Here is a 24279-nt window from a genome sequence, read left to right as displayed (position 1 = left end):
ATGAGTTACTTCAAGGAATGATATGAAAATTTTGCTAATAGATGAAGACAGTCTTTGCGTTGATAGTACTTGAAATGTAGTGTTTAAAGAAATTTTCCGAAATAAGTAGGTATAAGAAACTTCGATTATAGTTGTATTTAAAATTATGACATTGAAGTTATAAGTTGGGATTGCGTTATTAAATTTTATTTTTGCCTACTACATTTACAATGTATATGACTTGTGCGGCAGCACGGGTGAGAAGTCTAATTGGTGCAAAATTAAAGATATGAGGGTATGCAAGTGCACCCCCTGGTGACACTATAAATCCGCCCCTGCTCAAAGAGTAATGATGTTTGGTGACAATTTTTGGAACACCTTTGTTCTTCATAATTTTATTAATAAAGAGAGAAATATGAAGAGAGATAACATGAATATAGTAAATGTATGAAAGAAAAAGAGAATTATCACAAAAGTTATGCAATCTATTCTAAACTTTGATGAAATAAAGTAGGCCAAATACCTCCCTGGGTCCTTTAAGTTTTACGTTTGTAACAGATAGGTCCTTTAAGCTTTTTAGGTAACAGATAGGTCCTTTAAGTTGTTAAAAGCTGACACCGTTACCCTTTCAGTCATCCTCCGTTACAACTTTGCTGATCTGTCCGTTAAGTTAGTGACGTGGCATAAAACACAGCGTTTTGGGCAATCCAGTGTGTTCCTCATTCTTAAGCATCATACGATAAAAGATTAGGGTTTTTATTGTAAGAGAATTGGGGGAAAATCAAAGATAAAAAATTGGGGGAATGCTCATTCCAATCAAACGCGTTTCTCTTCTCCTTCAATCGTGAATCCACCGTTTCTGAATCTAAAGATTTCGTTTCTGAATCAAAGGTTTGTTTCTCTTCTGCTTATCCACAAAACGTGTTTCTCTTCTGCTTATCTATAAAATCGCGTTTCTGTTCTGCTACTCCATAAAATCGCGTTTCTGTTCTGCTTCTTTTTTGTAAACGCGTTTCTCTTCTTACGTTTCTAACGTGATTGCTTCTATTCTCTTTCTTCTTCGTTTGCCTCCAGTTTTCTTCAACCCTAGTTCTGTTTTGTTTTCTTCAGTTCTGTTCTGTTTTCTTAAGTTCTTAGTTTGTTTAGTTTTCTTCATTTCATTTATGTGGTAAATATACCTTATTTGTTATTTCTTTATAGTTGTTTATACCTTTTTTGTGGTCCATACCTTTTCCAAAGTTGATGTATGTAGTTGTTTGTTTTAATCATTTATAGTTGTTTATTAAATGCTTGTGGTCCACAACGTTGATGTATGCATGTTTGATATTGTTTTGGTACTATTAGTTCTTTGTTTGTTTAATCATCTATGCTTGTGGTCAATTTCTTTATTGTTAGAATTTCAACTATTTAATCATTGGTGGTCCCATAGACGTTTGTTTTAGCATGCTGTCTCATTTGTTTATTTCACTTTACAGGTAAGAAATGACTCAGTTTTTTATTCATTTCCACCATGGTGGGTATTTCGATGAGAACACAAATTACCAAGGAAATGTTTCTGAGTGGGAATGTGACAGTGAATTCTGGGGTTTCTTTGAAGCAAAAAAACTAGCAAAAGAAATGAAATACACTGAAATTGATGAGATGTGGTACAAGGTTGGTGAAGAGTGGAGGCAATTGTCAAATGATGATGGGGCAGCTGAATTGGTAGAATTGTCTACAGCTAATGGAAAGGTACACCTATACTTAATACATACTATTTCTCAGCCTGATATTGTAACTACACTTGGTTATGGACCTACTGATGAGGTCCAAACTAATGATGCCCAAACCGATGGGGCCCAAACAGATGAGGCCCAATGTCACGACCCAAAAACACTTATCGTGACCGGCGCACGAACTAGAACAACCTAGTCCGGCAAGCCTATTGACAACACTTGACAAACTATAGTTTAAACAATTCTCAAATTGACTTTCACTTCAAGATAATAGCCACTAAAATTTCGACAGAGTATCCTCTGTATTTTTAACATTTTCAAGATCTTTAATCCTGTTTAAGAACATGTATTCTCATTCAGAGTTTTAAATGACATATTTACATTTTTGTACATCTCATAATAACACATTCCTAAACTCCAAATAGCTGCAGTTACTCTGATTCAACATATACATAAACAAAAGAGACATTCATCAAGGAAACCTACCAAAAGAATGACACTGATATATCTTTAACTCTGCTACAAGCTTTCTACGCACTTGACTTTAGATCTGAAAAAAATGTAAAAAGAAGGGGTAAGTCACAAAGACTTAGTGAGCAGACAACAACCACCACCAACTAGAAGGGAAACACACAAGAGCACGATTATTTTCTTTTCTCAAAATTTAATGTCAATTTACAAATCTAGTAGCCGTATAAATTTCTAATAATCCGCAACCGTTTATACGCATGAAAATCCACACTTTGTAAATATTTCCAATCAAATAGGCATACTTCAACGAAAAGCCCAACATCGTAAAAACATGAAGATAACATTACAAGCCTTTAAAATAAATTGCCGAAAATCAAAATAAAAGCTTTTAAAAATATATATTGCAGAAAATCTTGATTAAAGCCTTTAAAGAAAATATAGAAATCTCCATTTAGTTAAAATAAACAAAATGGGTGAATCGAGAACTAGCTCCATCTCGTTGATAGCCCTCTCCTCCTAATGGTGGCCTTTCCATAGGGGCGGCTCCATCTAACGGATAGCTCTTTTCTCTCGACTCAAAACAAAATGTTTTTAAAGTATATCAAAATGGGTGAATCAAGAACTAGCTCCATCTCGTTGATAGCCCTCTCCTCCTAATGGTGGCCTATCCATAGGGGCGGCTCCATCTAACGGATAGCTCTTTTCTCTTGACTCAAAACAAAGTGTAAAACATTTTCAATTAGGGAGTTTACCTCTCATTGATAGCCCTCTCCTCCTAATGGTGGCCTTTCCAAAGGGGCGGCTCCATCTAATGGGGTAATTCTACCTAATTGAAATCACATACTAGGTGCACCTAGGTCGTCGCAATAATAATCATTATATTCATGAGTTTCAAAACAAAATTCTCAAATGCCTCCAAAACCATATTTCACAATATCGAAACTTATATTCAAAATCTGTACCATCAAAACTCAATTAAAAATCTACCACTTGTAGTCATAAGTAAATTCAAATCAAATCCACGTCGAGTCCATATTAATACCAAAATCTTCGAAGAAAAAGAAAGAAAAAAAAACACAATTCCATAAACATATCAAAACTAGTTATTAGGACCATATCAAAACTAGTGCCCAAAATATATGCAATCAAATCTCCATTAATATATCCTTAATATATCCAAAACATTGAAAGTCACAAGTAGTGTCAAAGTGAGTATATATTAATATCGAAACTTCCCAAAACATATATCTCAAAACCGTATTTCTCCATATCTCAAAACACATGTCATAGTATATGCAATCAAACCTCTATTTTCAAATCATTTGCTCAATAATTCGTAAATAAATTCAATAGAGACCATAATAATATCGATGACTTTTAAACTTAAGTATCAATGAGAAGAAAAATGTTCAAAGGGTGTGTTTCCCATTTTTATAAACACTTAAACATAGAAAATTATCAAAATATCAATAATATTAATAGTGAAAATATGTGATAATGATAGTTATCAACTCACAGTTATGACGAATCAACTAAGTTTGCTCTCTAACCACTCCTGAATAAGCATCTGAAGCGTCCGGGTGTCATATCTGAGCATCAATAATATTTTCTTATGAATTAGAAACTCATTCTACTACTTCACTAATTATAGTTAACCATAAAATCTCCATAGTATATATTCTAACCTCTAAATAATTTCTAACAAACTAATCATGTCTAAATTAGCACTAATTGAATTGTAAGTTGATAAATATACCTCAAAGAGTCTCAATAGACAAGTTTTATGAGATGGGTATTCTTCTCCTTCCTTAAAGCACAAACCCTCAATCAAAATCCTACTTAATAACCCTTGTACTTGTGATAGCCTTTATTAAATGTGTAATTGAATTCAAGAGTGCTTGGCATGTTGAAGAAATTTGGGATCGAAAGAGAGAAGAATGAGTTATGGTATGGGTTAATGATGACAATGGAAATAGAAGCTGGAAGAAAGGGAAGGAAAATTCGAGAGAGAGAGAGAGAAGAATATGGGTGGGGTGGGGTTCGGTGGTTTTAGTTTATATTTTCATTTTATTTTATTTATTTATTTTATTTTATTTATTTACAAAAACTTAGTACTATTATTCTTATATATATAATCAAAAACGGTGCGTTTCATTCTTCCCCCCTTAAAAAAAATTCGTCCTCGAATTTTTAACCACCACTTGCTTCGGTTTCAAATAAGTGTGGGTACCTTTCAAACATCACTTCTTCGGATTACCAATTTGTTTCTTCATCGGTCGGCCTTTGCCACAAAATCTTTACCAAAATGATATCCTTTGGGCATAAACACTTCACTTCCTTATCAACTATAGCTATCGAATGTTCGGTGTATGACAAATTTTCATCCAATTGTACATCTTCATGACTAGTCACATGAGAAAGAGTATAAAGGTACTTCAGAAGCTTAAAATTACAAATGACATGACGAATTCTCCGATGGAAGTACCAAATGATAAGCTACATTCTGACTTTCCAAAATTTCAAACTCTCCAATGAATGTCTAACTAGCTAGTCCCTTGTTGCCAAACCATAAAACACTCCACATTACTTAAACACGTAAGAATACCTGCTCTCCCACCGTCAACTCTAATTGATGGCGCCTTTAGTTAGAATAAGATCTTTCCTACTCTAAGTTGTTACTAAACAAAATAGATTAATTCGACTTTTTCAATGTAACTTTTAATCAACTCTATGCTCACTGGTTCAAACTCTCCAATTTCAACTCATCCTATTGACGTCATACATCACCTATTATACAATGTCTCAAAAGGTGCCGCCATCTGGCTACTGAATTGATAGCTATTTCTATGCAAATTTCATCATAGACAAACGTAGGCCCCACTCTCACCAACAACAAAACTACAAACACAGAACATATTCTCTATGATTTGTATAACTTTCCTAGTTTGACCATCTGTCTTAGGATGAAAGTTGTAGTGAGGTTCAATCGGGTATCAAATTCATATTCTAAAGACTTTCAAAATGTATCATTGAATTGAGCCATATAATCACATGTATAAGAGATCGGCATACCAAATACTTAGAGATAATTATTCTATTTTATTTCACATCCTCATTCATACTTTCCCACCAATAAAATCTTCATAAACCTTTATATATCTAACTAGAACCTAAAATATAACAAGAATAATGACCCTCAGATAATATTTTTTCTCCTTTATTAGCAAACACGCACTCAAGGCTATAACCACAAAACACCCTTGAAATTAACTAAGAAGCCTATAACTTTATCATTCCACACATGATATAACACCTATACCAAGTCTAAATCAAATAAGAAGTTTGTAACTTTACTATTCCTCCCAGTATCTATCAACTTTACCTACCGAGTCTCCCTGATATTGTAAACTATGGTGGAACAGATTTACACATGACCAATAATGCCATTGAATGATCAAGCTAAAATTGAATCCCACTTCCAACAAGTTTTTGTAACCCTTTAATTATAGGTCCATTCATTTTGTCTAAATGAGTAAGCCTACCCATGTCCTTCCTACTCAAAACATTTGCAACAACATTTGACTTCCCAAGGTGATACAAGTCTTTGCAATCAAAGTCTTTAAGAGACTTAATCCACCTTATTTCTCTTAAATTTAAATTATATTATGACCTTTGTGGTTGCTACAAATCTAAGAAAGTCCTTTCATATAAATAATGCCTTTCTTTACTCTTGAAATACACAAGAATATCATCACTAAACAATATCACCCATCAGCCTAAGAAAGGTTGAAAAAAAATCCAATTCATCAAATCCATAAAAGACGTTGGAGCATTAGTAAGTCTTAAAAGTATACCTCTTCCAAAAAAAAATTTTATAACCAGAATTTTACAATGCTAGTAACATGTGCGAAAAGTTGTATTTGATATATGTTCATTCTTAACCTCCAACTAGTGATACCCCTACCTCAACTAAATCTTGAAAAACACTAGGCTTCTTGAAGTTGGTCAATCAATTAATAAATGCATGGTAAATAATATTTATTCCTAATTATCACCTTATTCACTTTTCTATAAACTACACACAGTCACAAAGATCTATCTTCCTTACTTATAATCAATACCATTAATCCTCAAGGAAACTAACTTAGATCAATAAATCTGTTTTTGAGAAGGTCTTGTGGTCAATCCCTTAACAATGTAAATTATTTCTAGGTCCTTCGATAATGAGGCATGGATGTGAGTTGAGTGGTAGGGACCAAGTCTATAGAGAATCTAATCTCACTATCAAGCGACAATCCAAAAAGTTCAGGACACCATCATGGAACCCAAATGTTTTTAGAACTTTTATAATTCTTTACTCACTTGTATATACATAAACAAATTTAATTATCCTTGGCAACCTACTTTTAATAACTTATTAGATTCTAAATCTAAGGTTAAATCATATGGTACCCAACCACGTTTTTCTCAAAAGTAGAAAAGCAATTACCTAGTATCTCAACTCTCGCTAATTTGTTATAATGGACTACGGTGGCATGTTGTAAGGACAATCAACTCAAAATCCTATAAATCAATACTAACACGACTACTGCCCATGCATGACTAGATAATAGTTGTGTTGTAACTGCAGAGGATTATCCCTTCTAATATGACATACTTAACCACGTTGAAATCATACTTTTCATCTTTGAAACAAAATATTTCTAGATTCGAGTCAACCATTGTAGAATCAAAAGTACTCTATGGAAAAGTGAATTGTCTAGATGTTCCATGATATAACCTATGATTTTGCATTCCGCCCAAAAGTTTGTCTACTTGAACCATCCACTTGTGATATTTATGTTTGTTGTCCCTAATGATCAAGTATAACTTCACCATCAAGCTAAGAATAATCTATGTATAATCATTCAACTCATTTCTTGCAAAATTATGGTTTACTACTTCCCTTAAACTTTTGTTGCCTAATATGAAGTGTCAGGTTCAAAACATCCGCGTAATACAATTAGATCAAACCACAAATCAAATTAAATATTCCAGCAACACATCTTTTCTATGATAGGCTGATGACCGTGCCTATGAGCTCTATCAAACAAGTTTTGTACTCTAAAAATAACATATCCTCCGTTTGTTCTAACACTCCGTACTAATGAGTTCAACTAACTCTTTTTCTTTAGTCTCTGAACCTCCGCACATTTTAACTGAATCAAGATCTGCTCCATATAGGCTCCCTCTGTTTACTTAACAATTTTGTCAAATTCCAAAACTCTCAAATCATAACTTAAACAAAACAACTTTATATTAAAATTACCTCAGAAACCCAACACTGCCAAACAACACCTCTACTATCATATTGGTTATTGCGTTTTCTAATACAAAAGCATTCTCATTGCTTATGCATCAATAATTTCAAATTTATAATTCCTTGAACTTTCAAACTTATGACATTAATGACATTCTTAAGATCAAAGTTATATTGATTAAGGACTATTCAGAACAAACTAAAAAGGGTTTTTCAATATATTCCTTGTACCTTCAACAGTCAATTGACACAAGAAAAGAGAATTACTTGTCACTCACTGAGACATGGAAGTAATTGAGAATTTGAAAAAGATTTGACACTCCTAGAAAGGTCTTTCGTATGGTCTTGTTTGGAGTATGTTTAGGATTCATAATCACTTCTAGATGAATTTGTCGTCTACTGCTCACACTAACTAACTTCTTGTTAACCTCCAAGATTTGTTTGTCTTAGATTATCGTGTTGCTTCCCAACAACAACCCCAAAAAAATAATTGTTAAAAAACCAATAGCAAAATTCGTCTTCCTCTATGAACCTCCACAATAACTACTCTTACAACCAAATTACGTTTGTCAACATGAACGCCATAAGAAACCACAACCTCTCTGACTAGGATCTTAAGGTTGGGCAGTAAACCCATAAGGAATTATCTTCCCTTCTAGTGGTGATCATAGAATTGGGTGACACCCTCACCGAATGAAAGAAAAATTGATCAAAAATAGGACGAGACGACAAACAAAAGTGAGACAATTCAAAGACCAAAAGAGATAATAAGATCGGACAACAAATGACACTACCATAGAATGCAAACAGATTTTTGCAAGTAAATGGTGCCGCGGTTCACAATTTACTAGCAAGAATCCATTTTCATTCTATGTCTGCACCTATTAGGACCAACAACCGGAGCTCTGATACCAACTTTGTCACGACCCAAAAACACTTATCGTGACCGGCGCACGAACTAGAACAACCTAGTCCGGCAAGCCTATTGACAACACTTGACAAACTATAGTTTAAACAATTCTCAAATTGACTTTCACTTCAAGATAATAGCCACTAAAATTTCGACAGAGTATCCTCTGTATTTTTAACATTTTCAAGATCTTTAATCCTGTTTAAGAACATGTATTCTCATTCAGAGTTTTAAATGACATATTTACATTTTTGTACATCTCATAATAACACATTCCTAAACTCCAAATAGCTGCAGTTACTCTGATTCAACATATACATAAACAAAAGAGACATTCATCAAGGAAACCTACCAAAAGAATGACACTGATATATCTTTAACTCTGCTACAAGCTTTCTACGCACTTGACTTTAGATCTGAAAAAAATGTAAAAAGAAGGGGTAAGTCACAAAGACTTAGTGAGCAGACAACAACCACCACCAACTAGAAGGGAAACACACAAGAGCACGATTATTTTCTTTTCTCAAAATTTAATGTCAATTTACAAATCTAGTAGCCGTATAAATTTCTAATAATCCGCAACCGTTTATACGCATGAAAATCCACACTTTGTAAATATTTCCAATCAAATAGGCATACTTCAACGAAAAGCCCAACATCGTAAAAACATGAAGATAACATTACAAGCCTTTAAAATAAATTGCCGAAAATCAAAATAAAAGCTTTTAAAAATATATATTGCAGAAAATCTTGATTAAAGCCTTTAAAGAAAATATAGAAATCTCCATTTAGTTAAAATAAACAAAATGGGTGAATCGAGAACTAGCTCCATCTCGTTGATAGCCCTCTCCTCCTAATGGTGGCCTTTCCATAGGGGCGGCTCCATCTAACGGATAGCTCTTTTCTCTCGACTCAAAACAAAATGTTTTTAAAGTATATCAAAATGGGTGAATCAAGAACTAGCTCCATCTCGTTGATAGCCCTCTCCTCCTAATGGTGGCCTATCCATAGGGGCGGCTCCATCTAACGGATAGCTCTTTTCTCTTGACTCAAAACAAAGTGTAAAACATTTTCAATTAGGGAGTTTACCTCTCATTGATAGCCCTCTCCTCCTAATGGTGGCCTTTCCAAAGGGGCGGCTCCATCTAATGGGGTAATTCTACCTAATTGAAATCACATACTAGGTGCACCTAGGTCGTCGCAATAATAATCATTATATTCATGAGTTTCAAAACAAAATTCTCAAATGCCTCCAAAACCATATTTCACAATATCGAAACTTATATTCAAAATCTGTACCATCAAAACTCAATTAAAAATCTACCACTTGTAGTCATAAGTAAATTCAAATCAAATCCACGTCGAGTCCATATTAATACCAAAATCTTCGAAGAAAAAGAAAGAAAAAAAAACACAATTCCATAAACATATCAAAACTAGTTATTAGGACCATATCAAAACTAGTGCCCAAAATATATGCAATCAAATCTCCATTAATATATCCTTAATATATCCAAAACATTGAAAGTCACAAGTAGTGTCAAAGTGAGTATATATTAATATCGAAACTTCCCAAAACATATATCTCAAAACCGTATTTCTCCATATCTCAAAACACATGTCATAGTATATGCAATCAAACCTCTATTTTCAAATCATTTGCTCAATAATTCGTAAATAAATTCAATAGAGACCATAATAATATCGATGACTTTTAAACTTAAGTATCAATGAGAAGAAAAATGTTCAAAGGGTGTGTTTCCCATTTTTATAAACACTTAAACATAGAAAATTATCAAAATATCAATAATATTAATAGTGAAAATATGTGATAATGATAGTTATCAACTCACAGTTATGACGAATCAACTAAGTTTGCTCTCTAACCACTCCTGAATAAGCATCTGAAGCGTCCGGGTGTCATATCTGAGCATCAATAATATTTTCTTATGAATTAGAAACTCATTCTACTACTTCACTAATTATAGTTAACCATAAAATCTCCATAGTATATATTCTAACCTCTAAATAATTTCTAACAAACTAATCATGTCTAAATTAGCACTAATTGAATTGTAAGTTGATAAATATACCTCAAAGAGTCTCAATAGACAAGTTTTATGAGATGGGTATTCTTCTCCTTCCTTAAAGCACAAACCCTCAATCAAAATCCTACTTAATAACCCTTGTACTTGTGATAGCCTTTATTAAATGTGTAATTGAATTCAAGAGTGCTTGGCATGTTGAAGAAATTTGGGATCGAAAGAGAGAAGAATGAGTTATGGTATGGGTTAATGATGACAATGGAAATAGAAGCTGGAAGAAAGGGAAGGAAAATTCGAGAGAGAGAGAGAGAAGAATATGGGTGGGGTGGGGTTCGGTGGTTTTAGTTTATATTTTCATTTTATTTTATTTATTTATTTTATTTTATTTATTTACAAAAACTTAGTACTATTATTCTTATATATATAATCAAAAACGGTGCGTTTCACCCAACCTACTGAGTCAGAACATAATGAGTTCCCAGCTGTTGAGGCCCAAACTGAAAATGATATAATAGATGATGAGATACCGGCAGAGTATTGTGAAGATGATGAAAACTTAAGTGATTCGTGGTTTGATGATTCAGATGATGATAATTTTCTTGATGAAGATGTATTGATTAATGAAGTAGGTAATAGTGAATCACAAAAGAAACAGAAAAACAAGGGTGGTAGGCCTAAGAAACAACTTGCTGAAAATGAAACAGGAGAGAGTAGTGCCAACAAGGGTGTAGTTAGTGATGAATCTAGTGATGACATGTCACTTACTGTTGGTACAGGAAAAAAAACACAGAAAGGTAAAAGGATCAGATGATGAGTATAATTCATCAGAGCTAGAGACTGACTGTGATGACTCAGATGATGAGGAGAAAGAGCATTATCCTCTGTTTGTTATGCCTAAGAAAATGGTTGATTTTAAGTGGACACTAGGAGTAAGTTTTCAACAAAGGATGAGTTTAAAGAGGCTATCATGAACTACTCAATTTACAATAGGTATGACATAAGGTATATGAAAAATGACAAAACTAGAGTGAGGGTACGCTGCAAAGTTGGTTGCCCATGGGTTGCACTGTGTTCAAAATTGAGTGGTGAAGATACTTGGCAGTTGAGGACACTTGTGGATAACCATAATTGTGTTCAAGAACACAATTTGAGGTTTCTGACTTGAAGATGGTTGGGGAAAAAAATAATGCCAAGTGTTAGAGAGAACCGCAGTATAAGGCTCGCTGATATTTCTACAAGAGCTCAAGAAAAGTGGTTTGTTGAAGTTAGCAAGATGAAAGCATATAGGGCTAGAAAGGAAGCTATTGACTTAGTTGATGGATCCTTTAGAGTGCAGTTTAAGAGACTATATGATTATGGTCATGAAATACTTAGATCAAATCCTAACTCTACTTTGAAGATACAAGTTCAACCTACTGAGCCGTCTGGAGAAGAAAATGAGGAAGGCTACATTATGAGACCATTATTGCCTAGTTTTCAAAGAATGTACATGTGTCTTGATGGTTGTAGACAAAGTTTCACCAAATGTAGGAAATTTATTGGACTGGATGGTTGCTTTTTAAAGGGATATTATGGGGGTATGATACTTGCAGCAGTTGGCAGGGATCCAAATGAGCAGATGATGCCAATTGCTATTGCACTTGTTGAAGGTGAAACGAGAGATTCTTGGACATGGTTTCTTGATCTTCTGATCAAAGATTTAGGAGGAAAAGATGTATGCAAAGAAGTAACCTTTATGTCAGATCAGCAAAAGGTACATTTTTATTATATATTTGCATTTCAAACATTTTTCAAATATTTATACAATCTGAGTCAAATATGTTTTATGGTAATAATGTTTATGATTATAGGGATTGTTGCCTGCCATTGAAGAACTGCTACTGATAGGGCCAAACCGCAAGTGCACGGCCTATCGAAGTAATAGTAGTAAGAAAGAGTATCGTTCCGCTAGGGAGTTGTTCAATTCAATTAACTTTTAAAGAATGATTAGATGAGGAGAAAAGTAGTAAAAGGGAGGTATTAATTGCTGAAGGTAAATAACAATATTAATAAAAGCCTCGGGATCATTGGTTCATCATAATGACAAATCCTTCACTAGACAAGACCTAAACATCTAATTTCATGGTTTACACACTAATTTCTAAAGACCGGTTTCCCTTAGTCCCTCACCTTTCCGATGAAAGTCCGGTGAGAGTTTACTTCTAGCAACCAAGCCTATTTCGCTGACATGATTACTAGAGGATGCATAGAGGATTGAAACTACTCTTTGTCTCAATAATTGCAATGACTATTTCACTGTTTTGCAATTATTGTCTAGATTCACTTGTTCCAACATCAAGACTCCGCTCTCGCTTTATGAATTGATGTTTGGGATGATGGATTAACGATTATCAAACCCCCCGCTTTCGCTTCCACAGTTTGATAATTGTTAATCCACGTTAAGACAGTGAATCTAGATTAGAAATTAGGGTTACATAGAAATTAGGGTTTTGGCTTGTTTTGTTTAGGATTGAGTCATTAGACTCCCCAACAATCCCAAGACGAAGAAGTATACTCACTCATGTTCATCGTAGACATGGGGGAAGAAGAGAGAAAAACAGTAAAATAAATTGCAAAGAAAGTAAAAGGGAAATAAAGACTTTTTATTGAAATAATACTTGAAATCAACAAAGTAAAGGATGAATGTTTATGGTGGAGAGCTACTCTATTTATAGCTTTACAATCGACTTAGAAACTAAGCAACTAAAAGGGTAAAACAGTAAAGCTGCAACAGGGTAACTTGGGCCCGAAGAAAAAGCAGCAAAAGGGGCTTCTGGAGGTGGCACGGCCGTGCTACATGTTGGCACTGGCCGTGCCAAGCTTCTGACTTGGTGGGAACATATTTTTGTTCCGTATCTTCGTATTTTCGCACTGTATTTGCTCCAGTCCTCTTTCTTTTGCTCCAAGACACCTTCCTCCATATATTCGTTCCTAAAATAAAATAAAAGACAATTTAAAGTAAAATATTCTAAAAGGAAATAAAATGCAATATAATTAAATCAAATCTTATTTAAAACTAAACTAAATAAAGCATTAAAATATACTAATCTATGACTCATCAAACTCCCCCACACTTGAATCTTTGCTTGTCCTCGAGCAAAAGGCAATAGACATAGCAGCAACAAAAGATTTATTCATGGCAATATTAAGAACACATGTCTCAAAAGAAAGGCTTTGCTTCAAGTACACTAATTACAATTTCAAATGCTCCTCATGAACCTATTCTACCCAACATCAATTCTCAAGTGAGTGTGTGTGCAGTCCAACCCTTTTATTGCTCCTGTATAAGACATATATTATGAGGAATAGGTTCTATCCTTAGTGCTAAAGTAACCGAGAAAAGTCCTTTCTTCATTTCATATAAGAGTGATGGGAATTTAAGTTAAAATTAGATTAGATTAACAATTAAGCACAAGGGGCTGCAGATGCTTAGGGGCTATCTATCCTCGCAGGAAGTCTTCTCGGATGTAATTGTCCTTTCCCCCTAGATTCAAAATCACCCTAAGCAGTGCTGCAAAATTATTATTTGTTTCATCTCCGCGTAGGAAGTCTTTTTGGATGTAATTGTCCTTTCCCCCTAGCATTGATGAATTTGTTTCACTTTTAAGTTCAAATTAGGGAGTCACCACCACAATTAGGAAGTTAGGGATTGTCCTTTCCCCCACATGTTGGTGCCATTCTCCCGCCCCATTATAACTTTAACAATTAAGAATATAACAATTAAGAACATTTGATTAATTTCCCACACAAACTTATACTACTTTTACTCTTAAGACTTTAAAGGGTCTAAGTTAACACTAAAGCTAGAACGTATTCCTTAAAATACCTATTCATACATTTGCTCAAGGATTGCAACCGGGTGCTTTTCTCATTGGAGAATTTCACAATAAAACAAGACATGGGTATAGCAAGAACATAAGAAACACAAGAAACTACTTTTATGTACAAGAAACAACCTTTAAAGAAGAGACAAAACAAAAATTTTTATGCCATATTTTACATTAAAAACAAGCTACTAGTCATGCCTCTCACTATAAAAACAAAACGAAAGAATAAAGTTCAAGGGAGTTTGGACACTACGACTCTAGACACTTTATTAGGCCCCCCCCACACTTAGGGGAAGCATTGTCCTCAATGATTCAAAAAGAAAAGAAATTAAAAAGCAAAAGAAGAAGAAGAAAGAAGAAAGGGGTGCAGAAAGCTCACAGTGTGCTATAAATAGCAAAAAAAATGTTGATTTTTGGAATCTGCAAGCTGGCACGGCCGTGCCAACCTCAGCACGGGCCGTGCCAACATTCTGTGGCAGCCCTCCTTTTTTTGCTTAAAAACCATGGCACGGCCGTGCCATCCTCTGCACGGGCCGTGCCAACATTCTGGTGAGGGGACTTCAAAAATTTTCAATTTCTTGACTTCTTGTCGAATCATACTTGGACAATTACCTACAAAACAACTTAAAACAAAGAAAAACAAAACAAAAGCAGTTAAATGCGTGGGTTGCCTCCCACAAAGCGCTCTTTTACCGTCATTAGCTTGACGAAAAGAAAAACAACTTTAAGGCGGGTCAATAAGTCTCCAAGCAGCCACTACTTCAGTCCCTTCTCCTACATTGTAAACTTTTAGCCTTTGTCCGTTAACTTTGAATGGTCCGGTTTTTTCAGAAAAGATTTCAATAGCCCCATAGGGATAGACCTTGCGGACTTGAAACGGACCAGACCACCTAGACCTTAATTTTCCTGGAAAGAGCTTCATCCTAGAGTTAAAGAGCAGCACAAGGTCACCAATTTTGAAGTCCTTTTTAAGGATATGCTTATCATGCCATTTTTTAGTTCTTTCTTTATAAATGCGAGCATTCTCATATGCATCTATCCTAAGTTCTTCTAACTCACTTAGTTGAAGTTTCCTTTTTTGACCGGCTAAGTTGGGGTCCAAGTTAAGGTTCCTAATAGCCCAATAAGCCTTGTGCTCGAGTTCAACCGGGAGGTGACAAGATTTCCCATAAATTAGCTTAAAAGGAGTCATTCCAATGGGAGTTTTGTAAGCTGTTCGATAGGCCCAAAGAGCATCATCAAGCTTACTTGACCAATCTTTCCTAGAGATAGAAACTGTCTTTTCAAGAATGGCCTTTATTTGTCTATTTGAGACCTCGACTTGTCCACTAGTTTGTGGGTGATAGGGTGTTGCAACTTTATGTTTCACTCCATATTTTTGTAAAAGTTTTTCAAAATGTTTAGAAATGAAGTGAGACCCTCCATCGCTTATGACAACCCTTGGCACCCCAAACCTTGGAAAGATAACTTTTTTGAACAATTTCATAACTACATGTGCATCATTGGTGGGGGAAGCAATGGCCTCAACCCATTTGGACACATAGTCAACAGCCACTAATATGTATTGATTACCAAAAGAGGAAGGAAATGGCCCCATGAAATCAATACCCCATACATCGAAAATTTCCACTTCAAGGATATTGTTCAAGGGCATTTCATTCCTTTTAGTAATATTACCGGTGCGTTGACAATTGTCACATTTAGAAACAAAGAGATGCACGTCCTTAAAAAGTGATGGCCACCAGAAACCAGATTGAAGAATTTTGAAAGAAGTTTTTGACTACTGGCGTGGCCACCATAGGAGGAGGAGTGACAATGGTGAAGAATACTACTTACCTCACTTTCAGGGATGCATCTTCGAAAAACCCCATCCGAACCTCTTTTGAAGAGGTAAGGCTCATCCCAATAGTAGTGCTTGAGATCATGGAAGAATTTTTTCTTTTGCTGGTAGTTCAAGTTAGGCGGTAGTACTCCTGCTGCAAGAAAATTAAGAAAGTCTGCATACCAAGGTGCGTTAGTTTGCGCCAATAAGAAGAGTTGGTCATCCGGAAAAGAATCATCCAAAGGCAACTCGTCCTCATTGGGTTCCCTAAGACGGGACAGGTGATCAGCCACAACATTTTCAGTGCCCTTTTGATCTTTTATTTCAATATCAAATTCTTGGAGGAGCAAAATCCATCGGATTAACCTCGGTTTGGCATCTTTTTTGTTTAACAAATATTTTATTGCCGAGTGATCTGTGTAAATAATGATGTTTGATCCTACCAAGTATGACTTGAATTTGTCAATAGCATAGACTACTGCTAACAGTTCCTTCTCAGTTGTAGCATAATTTACCTGTGCCTCATCAAGGGTCTTACTTGCATAATAAATGGCGTGCATCTTCTTGTCTTTTCTTTGTCCCAACACAGCTGCAACTGCATAGTCACTTGCATCACACATTATTTCAAAAGGTAGGTTCTAATCTGGTGGTTGTATGATTGGGGCAGTGACCAGGGCTTCTTTTAACCTGCAGAATGCTCTTAGGCATGTATCATCAAACACAAAATCTGCATCCTTAAGGAGCAAGCTTGTTAGTGGCTTAGTGATTGAAGAAAAATCTTTAATGAAACGGCGGTAGAATCCCGCATGTCCTAGGAAGCTTCTAACTTCTTTGACCGAGGTAGGAGGAGACATTTTTTCAATAATTTCAATTTTTGCTTTATCTACCTCTATACCTCGTTCAGAGACTAAGTGTCCTAGGACAATTCCTTCTCTTACCATGAAGTGACATTTTTCCCAATTCAACACTAAGTTCACCTGTTCACATCTTTCCAAAACTTTTTCCAGGTTAGTCAAACAATTATCAAAACTAGATCCATGCACAGAAAAATCATCTATAAAAACTTCCATTATATCTTCAACAAAATCAGAAAAAATAGACATCATGCATCTTTGAAAGGTAGCGGGGGCATTGCAAAGACCAAAGGGCATTCTCCTATAGGCAAAGGTACCAAAGGGACATGTGAAAGTGGTTTTCTCTTGGTCATTAGGGTGAATGGGTATTTGGAAGAATCCAGAATAGCCATCTAAGTAACAAAAGTGTGAATGCTTAGCTAACCTTTCTAACATTTGGTCTATAAAGGGGAGTGGGAAGTGATCTTTACGGGTTGCTTTGTTAAGCTTCCTATAGTCAATGCACATCCTCCAACCGGTGACGGTTCTAGTTGCAATGGATTCATTTTTATCATTTTTAATAACTGTAAGACCACCCTTTTTAGGTACTACTTGAACCGGGCTAACCCATTTAGAATCAGAAATTGGATAGATAACACCTGCATCTAGGAGCTTTAAGACTTCTTTTTTCACAACTTCTTTCATGTTAGGATTTAATCTTCTTTGGTGTTCAACGGAGGGCTTATAGTCCTCTTCAAGCAATATCCTATGTGTACACAATGAGGGATTTATTCCTTTAATGTCATCAATGGTATAACCTATGGCTTTAGGGTATTTCTTGAGAACATAAAGCAATTTTTCAGTTTCTACCTTTTTCAAGCTTGCATTCACAATAACAGGGTAGGTTGAGTTAGGGCCTAAGAATTCATACCTCAAGCTTGGTGGAAGTGGCTTGAGCTCCACCTTTGGTGCCTCTTTTGGTAGAGGGGCTGCTTCCTCCCTTATTAATTCTTCCATTCCCAAACTTTGCATGGGAGGGTTTTCATTCAATAACTCCTCGTAGGTCTTGGCATCTCCTTCTAGCTTTGTACCTGCATCACTAACCAAGCACACCTCCAAGCCATCATGTGTAGTTGATGCTAAGGAGCACTCTTTCACACAATGGTCAATTATATCTAACATGCAACAAGAATCTTTAATGGAGGGATTTTTCATTAGTTTAGCAAGTTCAAATTCAACATTATCTTCACCAACATTAAATTCCAACTTCCCATGTTTAACATCAATTATAGCCCCAGCGGTAGCAAGGAAAGGCCTTCCCAAAAGTATTGGTACTTGGTTATCTTCCTCTATTTCCATCACAACAAAGTCCGTAGGGACATAGATTTCTCCTACCTTGATAGGGACATCCTCTATGATTCGAGCTGGATACTTAAGGGAACGGTCCGCTAATTGTAGGGTCATCCTAGTTGACTTAAGTTCCCCCAACCCCAATCTTTCGTAAAGAGATAAAGGCATCAAACTTACACTGGCTCCTAAGTCACACATTGCCTTTTTTACTATTTTAGACCCTATGACACAAGGTATGGAGAAACTTCCTGGATCCTTAAGCTTGGGTGGCAACTTATTTTGGATGATGGCACTACATTCTTCCGTAAGGTTCACCGTTTCACTTTCCTCAATTTTCCTCTTTTTTGAAAGGATTTCTTTTAAAAACTTAGCATAGGTAGGCATTTGAGTTAGAACGTCGGTGAAGGGAACATCAATGTAGATTTTATTCATCATTTCAATGAACTTTTTAAATTGCTCATCAAGCTTAGACTTGGCAAATCTTTGAGGGAAAGGAATTTTTGGTTTGAAGAGGGGTGGTGTAATTTCCTCACTTTGTGGTTTCTCACTCTCTTCCCTAGTCATCTCACTTTGTGGTTCACTAGTCTCTTCCTCACTAGGCTTGACTCTTAAAGGGTCTTCTAATTGCTTACCACTTCTAAGTGTAACGGCGTTCATTCTAGGTTGGCAAAATTAAACAACTAGAGAGAGCTGAGCCTCTAAGACTTTGTTGTGAGAGGAAATAGAGTCTACTTTTGATGTAAGTGAAACAAAAGAGTCATTTAAAAGTCTAGTTTGATTTGCAAGCTCCTTGAGCTGCTCGGATTGGTTAAGAAGATAGTTTTCCATTAAAAGTTCAAGATTAGACTTTTGAATAACCTTTTGATCATTAGCATAACTTGGTGGTGTTGTTCCGTAAACCAGGGGATTTTCATTAGGGCTTTGGTCAAAACTTACCCCTTGGTTGCTTTGAATAAAGTTTATTTGCTCAACACTACCTAGTTTGCATTCAATACATGTTTTACAAGGAGATGTAAAAGTAGTATCACTAACATTAAGTTTTTCAAATTTGTGGGTTAGTGCATCAATCCTAGAAGCAAGGTGGTCATAGTTAGAGACTTCGTACATACCTGCCCTCTTTTTGGAGGGTGAAGACTTTGCAGAGAATTCTTCATCAGTCCATAGAAAGAGATTTCGAGCCATGTCTTCAATCAAGGCATAAGCTGTTTCGAAGTCCTTGTTCATTAGAGCACCACCTGCAGCTGTATCAACAAAGATTTTAGTGGCCTGAGATAAACCATTGTAGAAAGTGTGGATGATCAAACATTCCTCTAGTCCATGGAGGGGGCAAAGTTTAAGCATATCCTTAAAACGTCCCCATGAATCATGAAGGGATTCCCCCTCTTTTTGAGTGAATTGAAAAAGCTTGGCCCTTAGTTGGCCGATTTTTGAAGGGGGAAGGAAACGGATAAGAAATTCACGCTTCAATTGGTCCCATGAGGTGATGGAACCAACTCTTAGGGAATGGAACCAATTAAGAGCCTTGTTTTTTAGAGAAAAAGGGAAGAGATGCAGTCTCAAAGTTTCTTGGTTTTTCTTATATGTTACGGTGAGCCGCCAAAAAGTTGAGATATGGAGATTGGGTTCCTCATCGGGGGATCCCGAAAAATAATTTTGCTGCACCATCTTAAGTTGGGCAGGCTTAATTTCAAAATCTTCATCTTCAACCGTTGGATACACAATAATAGCATATGGCTCTTCCGTTGAAGGAGTCACGTATTCTTTAAGAGCACGTCTTTCAGCCATGTTTGGTATTATTTTTATGCTTTCCAAGAAGTTAATGATGAAGGAAAAAAATAAAAAGTTAAAAATAAAAAGAAAAGAAAAGAGAAAGAAGGAGAGAGAGTTCTAATCACTAAGAAAAAGCTAATTAAATTAGTTAACTCCCCGGCAACGGCGCCAAAAACTTGATAGGGCCAAACCGCAAGTGCACGGCCTATCGAAGTAATAGTAGTAAGAAAGAGTATCGTTCCGCTAGGGAGTTGTTCAATTCAATTAACTTTTAAAGAATGATTAGATGAGGAGAAAAGTAGTAAAAGGGAGGTTTTAATTGCTGAAGGTAAATAACAATATTAATAAAAGCCTCGGGATCATTGGTTCATCATAATGACAAATCCTTCACTAGACAAGACCTAAACATCTAATTTCATCGTTTACACACTAATTTCTAAAGACCGGTTTCCCTTAGCCCCACACCTTTCCGATGAAAGTCCGGTGAGAGTTTACTTCTAGCAACCAAGCCTATTTCGCTGACATGATTACTAGAGGATGCATAGAGGATTGAAACTACTCTTTGTCTCAATAATTACAAAGACTATTTCACTGTTTTGCAATTATTGTCTAGATTCACTTGTTCCAACATCAAGACTCCGCTCTCGCTTTATGAATTGATGTTTGGGATGATGGATTAACGATTATCAAACCCTCCGCTTTCGCTTCCACAGTTTGATAATTGTTAATCCACGTTAAGACGGTGAATCTAGATTAGAAATTAGGGTTACATAGAAATTAGGGTTTAGGCTTGTTTTGTTTAGGATTGAGTCATTAGACTCCCCAACAATCCCAAGACGAAGAAGTCTACTCACTCATGTTCATCGTAGACATGGGGGAAGAAGAGAGAAAAACAGTAAAATAAATTGCAAAGAAAGTAAAAGGGAAATAAAGACTTTTTATTGAAATAATACTTGAAATCAACAAAGTAAAGGATGAATGTTTATGGTGGAGAGCTACTCTATTTATAGCTTTACAATCGACTTAGAAACTAAGCAACTAAAAGGGTAAAACAGTAAAGCTGCAACAGGGTAACTTGGGCCCGAAGAAAAAGCAGCAAAAGGGGCTTCTGGAGGTGGCACGGCCGTGCCACATGTTGGCACTGGCCGTGCCAAGCTTCTGACTTGGTGGGATCATATTTTTGTTCCGTATCTTCGTATTTTCGCACTGTATTTGCTCCAGTCCTCTTTCTTTTGCTCCAAGACACCTTCCACCATATATTCGTTCCTAAAATAAAATAAAAGACAATTTAAAGTAAAATATTCTAAAAGGAAATAAAATGCAATATAATTAAATCAAATCTTATTCAAAACTAAACTAAATAAAGCATTAAAATATACTAATCTATGACTCATCAGCTACCTGATGTTGAGCAAAGATTCTGTGTGAGGCATCTATATAGCAACTTTAGAAAGCAATATCCAGGAAAGCAGCTGAAAGACCTTATGTGGAAAGCTGCCAGGTAAAGTTATCCCCAAGCATGGGAGAGGACAATGCAGGAAGTGAGAGCAGTGAGTGAGGGTGCTTTCAAGTGGTTGTGGAAGATTCCACCAAGATATTGGAGTAAGTCTCAGTTTACTGCCAATTCTAAATGTGATATCTTGGTGAATAATATGTCAGAAACATTCAATAGTGTGATAGTTGGACCAAGGGGTAAACCTATTGTGACTATGTTCGAGGAGATAAGAGCATATCTAATGGAACGTTGGGTAAAAAATAGAAATAGGTTTGATAATCTTGAAGCCAATGCAGTGTTACCCAATATTAAGAAAAAACTTATGAAAAGAAGTGAACTGTCAAGGTTCTGGATGTGCAGGTAAGAATACATGTTTTTTTCTTCATATGTTCTTCATTTTGATTTATTCATATCCTTATTATCTTTTTAAAATTTGGCAGACCTTCTGGAGTGATGATCTATGAGGTGTATAAAATCAACTCTCAGTCATTGGAAAAGTATACTGTTAACTTGCAGACTATGGATTGTCCATGTAGAATTTGGAAGTTAACAGGTAATATATGGATTGTCCATGTAGATATGCTCAAAAGTATACTGTCACATTGTCTCTGATTTTGTATCTGTGATTTTGTAAATAATATGTAATTTCTGTAACAGGAATACCATGTTGCCATGCCATAACCTGTTAAAAATACAGAACTGAGGACCCTGCAAACTGCATACCATCTATTTACAGGAAAGAAGCTTATGTGGATTGCTACCAGCCTATGATATATCCAACTAATGGCGAGCACCTCTGGGAATCTACACCTTACCCAGATATATTACCACCTCCTGTGAGAAAGATGCCAGGGAGGCCAAAGAGATCAAGGAATAAGGCTGCTGATGAAAAGAAAAAAGATCCATCACTTGTTAGCAAAAGAAAGGTGCAAAACAGATGTAGCATTTGCAAACAACCTGGGCATAAGAAAGGAACTTGCAAAGTTGTTCCTCCAACACAGCAACAATCTTCTACTCAGCCACCTGCACCAACTCAGGCACCCACACCAACTCAGCCACCTGCACCAAATCATTCACAACCATCTCAAAAACAACCATCTTCTCAACCTGCAAGTAAGAAAATGAAGACTGCTCATGCTCAGACTACAAAAGTTGCTGCATCTCAACCTATTCCAGATGAAAATGGAAAAAGGCTCAAAAGATTGAGGAAGGTTGGTACTTCAACTCAACCCACTGGAAGTGCAACATCTTCTCTGTTCAAGGAAGGGGCAGCATCTACTATGTCCACAAGATCAAAGTTGCAGACTAGGAAAGCTACATCTTAGACTTAGAAAATATCTAGACTATCTTATTTTGAATGTAATCTGCCATCATTTTGGATGTATGATATGGCAGTCTTTTTGGCAAATATATGTATGAATTGGTGTCATTTTGGATTTGTCGTTTTAGATGCAATTTGATGATGAACAATTGATCATCTTTTTAAATTGGCATGATATATGTATGAATTGCTCTTTAGTTTAAGAATTTTGGATATGGCAGTCTTATTTTGAATGTAATCTGCCATCATTTTTACTGATATGACAGATGCTATGAAATGCTCTTTAGTTTAAGAATTTACGCAACAATAAAAGGGGCAACATATATTTTCTTCAAATTCATGTTTCATTAATGTACTTGCTCAGCAATTACAACATGTTCAAAAATTACAACACTTTTCACATTACATAACTAGCTCAGAAATTACAGCACTTTGAAACATAAACAACACACTAACAAACTAACACAATACATCACTTTAAACTAACACAATACATCACTTCAAACTAACAATAATCAAACCAAATGTAGTCATGAAACATAACACAGTCAACAACAAACAAGTAACAATAACCATCTTCAACATACATCTTGTTGAATTTTCTTCATCTTTACTTTTCTTTAGCTCCATGTCTTTCTTGCAACACTCAACACATTGAGGACCAACATTTTGTGCTTCTTCTTCATTTTCTGTTTCTTCCTGAGTTTGGGTTTCTGCTTCTGGTTTTCTTTTTGATAGCTAATCGAAATAACCACACACAGCTTCAGCATCATCAGGCTATGAAACAGATAAAAAAAAACAATGAAGAGACAAAATAAGGATCATAAAATGAACATATAATCAATCAATTACCTTCCAATCTCGACATCCCTAAAATTTTCTTCCTCTGTTTGGCCCCATTTTTGATATTGTACGAAGAACACACGGTACATTACACCAACAATCCGGATACTCACGCCTACCACTGGAATGAAAAGAACTGTTACGAGAATTCAAAGAATTGAGACGATTTGAAGCCATGATTTTCTTCAAAAAGCTTGAAATTGGTTGTTAATGGAGTTAGGGTTTTCAATTTGGGGAAGAATTGAAGATGAATGATGAGGAATCTGATGGGTAAGACTTGGAACACGTTGGAATGCCATTTACGCAGTGTTTTGTGCCACGTCATCACTTAACGGACAGATCAGCAAAGTTGTAACGGAGGATGACTGAAAGGGTAACGGTGTCAGCTTTTAACAACTTAAAGGACCTATCTGGTACCTAAAAAACTTAAAGGACCTATCTGTTACAAACGTAAAACTTAAAGGACCCAGGGAGGTATTTGGCCAATAAAGTATGTAAGCTACCATACCTTTAAATACTACCCGTATTTTCAAAATATTGTTACTAAAACTTAGCATTTG

General features: G+C 35.7%; 3 protein-coding genes, 2 long non-coding RNA genes and 1 other non-coding gene across 7 annotated transcripts; 3 read left to right on the top strand and 3 right to left on the bottom strand.

The window, feature by feature from the left end:
• Positions 1-1927: 1927 nt before the first annotated feature.
• On the bottom strand, positions 1928-10833 carry LOC146917695 (uncharacterized). The gene is made up of 5 exons (XR_015015831.1): positions 10468-10833; positions 10228-10300; positions 3922-8790; positions 3682-3754; positions 1928-2244 (listed from the first exon to the last, which is right to left on the bottom strand). It is a non-coding gene; the product is annotated as an uncharacterized LOC146917695 (long non-coding RNA).
• An 88-nt stretch (positions 10834-10921) lies between these two features.
• Positions 10922-12459, top strand: LOC146917694 (uncharacterized). Its single transcript, XM_085721915.1, has 3 exons — positions 10922-12172; positions 12270-12336; positions 12410-12459. The coding sequence occupies exons 1-3, from the start codon at positions 11606-11608 to the stop codon at positions 12457-12459; spliced, it is 684 nt and encodes a 227-aa protein (XP_085578041.1). The 5' UTR covers positions 10922-11605.
• Positions 12460-17653: 5194 nt separating this feature from the next.
• LOC146917693 (uncharacterized) lies at positions 17654-18947 on the bottom strand. Its single transcript, XM_085721914.1, has 3 exons — positions 18511-18947; positions 17759-18435; positions 17654-17706 (listed from the first exon to the last, which is right to left on the bottom strand). Exons 1-3 carry the CDS (start codon positions 18945-18947, stop codon positions 17654-17656), a joined length of 1167 nt encoding a protein of 388 aa, XP_085578040.1.
• Positions 18948-19602: 655 nt separating this feature from the next.
• LOC146917692 (small nucleolar RNA R71) lies at positions 19603-19709 on the top strand. The gene has a single exon (XR_015017166.1). It is a non-coding gene; the product is annotated as a small nucleolar RNA R71 (small nucleolar RNA).
• A 1753-nt stretch (positions 19710-21462) lies between these two features.
• LOC146917691 (uncharacterized) lies at positions 21463-23167 on the top strand. Of its 2 annotated transcripts, none has more exons than XM_085719523.1 (3): positions 21463-21915; positions 21996-22108; positions 22213-23167. In XM_085719523.1, the coding sequence occupies exon 3, from the start codon at positions 22323-22325 to the stop codon at positions 22878-22880; it is 558 nt and encodes a 185-aa protein (XP_085575649.1). In that variant the 5' UTR covers positions 21463-21915; positions 21996-22108; positions 22213-22322; the 3' UTR covers positions 22881-23167. Both variants share the same exon structure in this region, with proteins under 2 accessions (XP_085575649.1, XP_085575650.1).
• Positions 23168-23201: 34 nt separating this feature from the next.
• Positions 23202-24208, bottom strand: LOC146917690 (uncharacterized). The gene is made up of 2 exons (XR_015015847.1): positions 23729-24208; positions 23202-23653 (listed from the first exon to the last, which is right to left on the bottom strand). It is a non-coding gene; the product is annotated as an uncharacterized LOC146917690 (long non-coding RNA).
• Positions 24209-24279: the final 71 nt, after the last annotated feature.

The sequence above is a fragment of the Medicago sativa genome, chromosome 6 (genome assembly GCF_051527215.1).
Source record: "Medicago sativa cultivar Bolivia chromosome 6, Bolivia_mono, whole genome shotgun sequence".
Classification (NCBI taxonomy): Eukaryota; Viridiplantae; Streptophyta; class Magnoliopsida; order Fabales; family Fabaceae; genus Medicago; species Medicago sativa.
Note: the sequence above shows the minus strand (reverse complement) of the source record. Positions and strands in the feature narration are given on the sequence as shown.